At 36.0% G+C, this 7,468-nt stretch overlaps 1 protein-coding gene and 1 pseudogene across 1 annotated transcript; both read right to left on the bottom strand.

Moving 5' to 3' along the window:
* Positions 1-493: 493 nt before the first annotated feature.
* Positions 494-1,252, bottom strand: LOC145104500 (secreted RxLR effector protein 161 pseudogene; annotated as a pseudogene).
* Positions 1,253-2,996: 1,744 nt separating this feature from the next.
* LOC145104499 (uncharacterized) lies at positions 2,997-5,631 on the bottom strand. Its single transcript, XM_079041734.1, has 5 exons — positions 5,012-5,631; positions 4,425-4,558; positions 4,053-4,280; positions 3,600-3,842; positions 2,997-3,484 (listed from the first exon to the last, which is right to left on the bottom strand). The coding sequence occupies exons 1-5, from the start codon at positions 5,629-5,631 to the stop codon at positions 2,997-2,999; spliced, it is 1,713 nt and encodes a 570-aa protein (XP_078897860.1).
* Positions 5,632-7,468: the final 1,837 nt, after the last annotated feature.

Raw genomic sequence — 7,468 nt, 5'->3', positions numbered from 1 at the left:
CTACATAGGTTAATACTATTCCTCATGCAATACCTAGTCAAACCCTGTATAGATGCCAGTTACGAACAAGGTTGGGGAAAAACCAAGATACAACAGATTATAGAACAACGCCTCATGTATCTCCATTTGAAGAATATGAAAATTAGTCGTCTTAATTTACTCATTACATGATCGATGGACTCATATTTAAGCTTGATTACTCCAATACTTAAAATCTCCATTTTCAAGTAATCATCAGTATTGGTGGTAGGGATTTGCTATGTTCATCCCGATGACCAATCTACCAGTACTCTGACAATCTTAATTCACTACTATCTTCCAAAAGTAGGATTGATTATTGAAGTTAGAATAATAAATTATTATGGTAGGGGTTCTAAACATGCAAAAAATTGGAACATAGGTATTATGAACAAACATAGTAACTTATTATTAATAAACACCAATTCAAAATATCCAAAAGTTCCCAAAATTGATCAAACTACACATTTTGTTATCAAACCAATTCACTAGAAAATCTAATGCCAATAAACCTAGTATGAACATCCTGCTTAATCTGTAAAAATGGTTTGGTGAGCGGATATGGTGGATTGTCTTCAGATGGAACGCGACTCACGATAATGTCTCCATCCTCAGCTAGCTTCCTAAGAAGGTGAAACTTTCTTTTAATATGCCTTGGGTGCTTGTGATCTCTATGTTCCTTAGTTAAGGCAACTTCACTCTCATTAGCATATAAGATCTCAACCGGTTCAACTATGCTTGGAACAGCACCTAAATCGTTGATGAACTTCTTTAGCCACATTGCCTCTTTAGTTGCTTCATTGACTGCAATATACTTTGACTTTGTAGTTGAATCACCTATAGTCTTATACCTTGAACTTCTCCAAGTCACTGCACCTCCATTTAATGTAAACACAAAACCAGACTGAGATCTTGAGTTATCTCTATCAGTTTGGAAACTTGCATCCAAATACCCTTTGACTCTTAGCTCATATTTACCACCATAAACAAAGAACAAATCTTTAGTCCTCCTAAGATACTTCAAAATTCTCTTGACTATATTCCAATGACTTTCACCAGGGTTAGCCAGATTACGACTTGTCATAATAACGGCGTATGAGATGTCTGGCCCTGTATAAATCATGGTGTACATAATCGATCCTATAGAAGAAGCATATAGGACTCGACTCATTCTGTCCAGTTCTTCACTATTACTAGGACATTGGGTTTTACTCAAAACCATGCCACGTAGCATAGGTACAAATCTATAATGCATGTGTTTCCTACTAGGTACTAATAATATGAGTAATCGACGTTGATCAACAATTGTAATTTTTAAATGAATAAATAAAAGGAAATTGTTTGAATCTATGTGATTTATGTGCTTATATGGCTTGTATATAATATTAAGAGAAAACTTAATAAATAAGTCCAAAACAAATATTAAAATAAAATATTAATTAGGATAAATAGCCTTGATGAAAGTTGAAGTAGTCGTGATGAGGATTTCGAGGATATAAGGAACGCTTAAATCTGACTTCGTATGGAGAATTTATGACCATTTGAAGTTTTACGTTCAAACCCGATATGACAACGAGTGTTGTAAATAGTGAATCGGAGATGGATTGTTCATTAGGTTAAGTAATCTAGACGAAAGTTGTAGTAATCATAAAACCGAGAACATGCATATAGAGAACATCCAAATGTGAATTAATATGACGAAGTTATGGTTTTTCGAAGTTTCAATGCAGCTGTGTTAGCACATAAATCGAATTTTCGATCGGTTGAGTTTTAGCCAAAACAATCTAAACTAGAGTCGAAGATCTCATTAACAGAAGTCTTTCGATATAAAGATAGTCGACCAGAGATGTCAAGGATAGGCAGTGAAGTGTGTGAACATAAAAGAAATTTTAGTGAAAAAGATTGTGTTTAAGAACTCATTGTACCTTTGTGAAATATATGGTCATTGTAGAAATCTCTTTAGTCAATATGAGAAGAGAAAGGTAGCTCTTCGACTAATGTGAATATAGCCTAATTGGGAAGAAAATTTCATAATGAGAGTTCCATTAAGGCTTCGAACACATAAAGTCTATGAGGCTTGAGGTCAACATACACCAACATGCTTCTAAGGACGCTTAACTAGTACATCAGTTCGAATGAATACATGTCCCTATGATAGATATAAGCATTGATCATGCACCTCAGCAGTACGTTGTTACAATGAGACACAAAATGTTAAAACAAAATATGAAATCAAAACAAGAAAATATTTTTGAGTTTTTTGTTTTTGGAAATCAAATTACAAAAATAAGAAAATCTTTTTGGATTTTTGTTTTTGAAAATCAAATTACAAAAAAAAAGAAAATCTTTTTGGATTTTTGTTTTTGAAAAAGAAATAGAAAAATAAGATTTTTTTTGGATTTTTGATATTTGAAACAGAACAACCAAAATAAACTTGTAAATTGTTACCAAGTGACGTTCGACCTAGTAAGTAGCAACCCCCAATGATGTTGCTCATCGAACAACTTTCTCCCCCAAAAGTCAAATAAAGTTCAGAACAATTCAGAGGAAAGTCGCATGCGAGCGCATGCGAACGCTAAACTGAAACAGTAACCTCTGAATGATTCAGATAAACACCAATCGAATAGAAACCTTTTCGATCAAGAAGATCCTGGAACAGAACTTGCTTCGATCATCCCCAATCCATTTAAAATCCTTAAGAATGATTTCTCATCTAAAGGTTTTGTAAAAATATCTACAAGAGTATCCGTTGTTTTCACAAAATGGATCTCAATGTTCCCGTCTTCTACATGGTATTTGATGAAGTGATATCGAAGAGCAATGTGTTTGGTTTTTGATTGTTGGACTGGATTATGACAGATGCAAATGGCATTTTGTGAGTCACAATACAAAGGAGTTTTCTTCATATTGATTGCATAATCACGCAGTTGACTTTATATCCAAGTAACATGTGATGTGCATGCTGCAGCAACCATATATTATGCTTCTGCAGTCGAAATAGAAACACATGTTTGCTTCTTCGATTTCCAGCTCACAAGCTTTCCATCAAATAATTGACATCCATTAGTTGTGATTGTTCGATCAAGCTGACATCCACCTAGATTCGCATCTGAGAATGCTTGTATAAAGAATCTTGTCTTCGATGGATAAGCCCAATGAAATTGTTCCTTTGAGGTAGCGAAAATATTCTTCACAACATTGAGATAGGGTTCTCTTGGGTTCGATTGATACCTAGCGTAATTACATACAGTAAAAATAATATTAGGTCGACTTGCAGTTAAATACAAGAGCGAACCTATCATGCTTCTATATGTCGTTAAGTCCACAACATGCTTATCCAGTGAAGCATTCAAGCAAGTGCCACTAACCATAGATACTTTCACTTTAGTATTATTCGTCATCCCAAATCTTTCAAGAAGGTTGCGAATATATTTCTCCTGATTAGTAATTAATAAAGATTCCTTCCCTGCTTTGACGAATATGTAAACCCAGAAAATTATTAATTTTCCCCATCATACTCATTTCAAACAACCTTTTCATATGCTCCTCAAATTCCTTAGATAATAAAGGGTCAGTCGAACCAAAAATTATATCATAGACATAAATTTGAACAAGCATCAAGTGATTCCCAAGTTTCTTTTGAAATAAAGTCGGATCAACTGATCCTTGTTTAAATTTAGCATTTTTCAACACTTCATTTTTAGCTCGAATCTGAGCTCGTGTAAAGACCCCAACTTGTGGATCACCAAGAACATGTTCCTTTGGAAGATTTCTTGTCCACTTATCCATCGGTGGATATGCAGGATCAAAATCTAAAGGTGCATCTTCAAAAATTTCATTTACTTATGAACCTTTTCCTGTATTTGAAATATTGTCAGTGGCATCATGAAAATCATTAGTTTGATCATTGATATTATCAGGATTCGATACACTTGGCTCCCTGTCGACCAATGGATTTGAGTTCTAATGCTCCCCCTCGACATTAGCATGGTCCAGCACATGTTCCCCCTCGACTTGAGTTGTAGTTCGCACACGCTCCCCCGTAACAGTTGAATCATGATTGTCATCATGTAATGTCGAATTCAAGTGCTCCCCCTCCACTTGGTCATCAGTCGAAACTGATACTTGTTCGACATTTACTCTTGAAGTTGATGTATATTTTGTGTCTTCTTCTTCCCTTGTAATAGTTGAATCATCTGAATGCTTCGATGCTTCAGGAACATGATTATCATCATCATGGTTTTCAACATCAATCACCCTATCTAGAATTCCAAAAATTAAACCATAATTAATATCATAAGAATTCATGATTTCAGAATCATCATTTGTTTCAACAATTATAGGCTTTTAAACAAAAGACTGTTCGACTCTCTTGACAAAATAGTCATCGAACGTAAGATTAAAACTTTCTTCGATCTTTCTCGTTCGTTTGTTCAACACCCTATAGGCAACAGAGTTGTGTGAAAATCCCAAGAAGATTCCTTCATCATCTTTCGACTGAAATTTAGAAAGATTTTCCTTGAGATTCATTATGAAACATCTGCACCCAAAAACATGAAAGAATTTAACATTAGGTTTTTTTTTCTTTATTATCTCATAAGGTGTGATATTGAAATGAAGATGAATAAAAGAACGATTTTGTGTGAAACAAGCAGTCGAAACAGCTTCTGCCCACAGATATTGAGGCAAATTCACATATGTAAGCATGGTACGTATAGCTTCACATAGAGAACGATTCCTCCTTTCGACAACACCATTTTTTTGCGGTGTGTAAGGAGACAAAAAGTTATGCGAAATTTCCAACTCAGTGAAGAATGAATTAAGAATTAGATTCTTGAATTCTGAGCCATTTTCAGTCTTAATCCTTCATACTTTCTTCTTCAAACTCAACCTGATGTTTTTGATGAAGTCATTCATTACTTGAGTTGTTTCATACTTCTGTCGAAGAAAGAAAACCCAAGTAAACCTTGAAAAATCATCAACAATGACTAACATGTACTTCTTCTTATTGAGAGTCTCAACAGTCAAAGATCCACATAGGTCAATGCGGAGAAGTTCCAAAGGTTCGATGATTTTGGAATCGATGACAATTAGATGACCTTGTCTATGTTGCTTTCCCCGTTCACAAGCAACACACAACGAATTGTTATCAAATTTTAAGACAGGTAAGCCTCGAACAAGATCATTTAAAACAATTTTGTTAAGATTTTTGAAATTAAGGTGGGACAGACGTCGATGCCATAACCAGCTGAGGTCTGATGAAGCTTTCGGCAGAAAACACGCAGAGGGAACTCCAACAATAGGTTTCATGTTGAGAGTAAACATGTCTCCTTTTCGTTTCGACTTAAGAAGAATCTCATTTGTTTCCTTTTTAGAGATAATGCTTCCTCGTTCATCAAACACAACTTGATTTCTAGTGCACACAACAAGGTACGCAACACTAATCAGATTAAGTTTTAAGCCTTCGACATTCGCCACTCTATTCACCGTGAATTTTCCATTCGTCACTTTACCGTACCCCTTGAATTTATATTTGTTGTTATTGCCAAACTTTACTCCACCTGCATTATCCAGCTTTCGAAAATCTCTTAAATTCTTCTTTCGCCCAGTCATGTGATGTGAGCATCCACTAACAATGTACTGATTCTCATCATATTGCTCGCCTCATAGTACCTGCGATAAATTAGAAGAATTTAGGTCCCCTAGACCTTTTGGGTCCTCAGACATTAGATTGAAATGGATTATGAAAGGATGAACCTATGAGCCAACTTCGAAACATAGACTTAAAAGTGTCATTTAAGTCAATTTCATTGGCTTTAGGCATTAAAATGTAATCATTTAATGAAAAAGGTTCAAAATTAATTTTCATTTTTTCATCCTTTTCCTGAAATCCATCATCTTTCTTCTTAGGGATTTATTTCCACTTTTTCACAGCCGAATTTGACTCCTGTGACGAAGAACTTCCGTACACCGAATCATTGAAGTAAGTCTTGTAAGCAGACTTAATTTTCTCTTGAGAGTACTTTCTAGATTGATATCTTTTTCCTTTTCCTTCTAGCCAATGATTGATGTTATTTACATCACTTTTCCCTTTAGCAAAAGATGTCTTCACCTTATGCTTCGAATCAGGGTTTGGAAAGTGTGGATTTTTGGGTTTAAAAGGTTCATTTTTCTTTCCTTGAACATCCTATTTCTCAAATTTTCGTTTTGGAAATGTCCTTTTAGGTGAATTTTGAAAACGATTTTGGTATTGATTTTGATAACTAACAACATTTCGATGAAAAACATGCTGACTTTGTTGAAAACGTCTTTGATCATGAGTTGGTGTAATGCCCAGTTCCGAATCGCTTTCCTAATTCGGGACTGTGGCCTGAGGATAGGTTATCATAAGGCTTAGGGCCTTTAGAAGAGAGAGATCTAAACCCATTTAGGTATGTATAATGTAATTCAAGTGACCCGGGAGCTAGGTTATATCTTGAAGCCAAAGGGTATATTGGTAAAGTGGCAGTTTGAGCTCTTTATGGGTTTTGGGTTTTAAACGGAAGGCTTTAAGGCTTGGGCGTGTTGTTAGGGGCGTATGGCTTCTCACCACCTTTTTGTGGATATAAGGTTCTTCGGGAACGGACCTCGGATGAGAAAGATATGACACTTTGAAGTTATTGGAAATATTGGTCCCTAATGGAGAAAAGTGGCAAGAAGTTACCATGCATGCAAGGTGGCCAGCGCGGAAGTACGCCCAGCGTAAGTTGGGGGTACGCCCAGCGTAGAGGAGTAAATGGACGCAGGTGTTGGAGGCATACGCCCAGCGTACGTTCAGAGTCCCTAAACCCTAAGTTTTAAGGTTAAGCATATATAAAGAATATTATGACTCAAACCCTAGCCTCCTTATTAGCCTCTCAACCTTAGAAACCCTAGAAAGCCTCTCATTCTTCATCCTTGTGTGTTTTTGGCCTTGTGAAGCTTCTTGTGGTGTTTAGAAGTTTGAAAGGAGAAAGAAGAACTTGAAAAAGAAGAACTTGAGTAGCTTGAGCTCAAGGATCCGAGTTAGCATCACCATTTGGCACTCATTTGAGGTAAAAAGCTCTCAACTTGCCTCATGAATGCTTAGATCTATTTTAATGGAGTTTTGTACCTCTTTAGTCCCAAGAATGGATTTTTATGGTTCAACTTCGTATCTAGGCTTAGGGTTGCCACCCTTAGTGCTATATGAGTCCCAATATCAATAATGTTTCAATCGTTAAGGTCCTTTTTTTGGTCATGTATGTTTCAATCTTTAAGGTCCTTTTTTGGTCATGTATAAGGTCCTTTTTTGGCCATGTTGGCAGGTTACAAGCCACCAAGTAATCGACTTTATGGATTAAGACGTTGAAGAGGACTTCGATCTGTGATTATAGCCTTTGGGCCATATATTGGGCCTTGTAAGAGTGTTACCTTTTTGGGCCAAGGGTTG

The sequence above is a fragment of the Lactuca virosa genome, chromosome 4 (assembly GCF_052849685.1).
Source record: "Lactuca virosa cultivar CGN04683 chromosome 4, Lactuca_virosa_CGN04683_v6, whole genome shotgun sequence".
NCBI lineage: Eukaryota > Viridiplantae > Streptophyta > Magnoliopsida > Asterales > Asteraceae > Lactuca > Lactuca virosa.
Note: the sequence above shows the minus strand (reverse complement) of the source record. Positions and strands in the feature narration are given on the sequence as shown.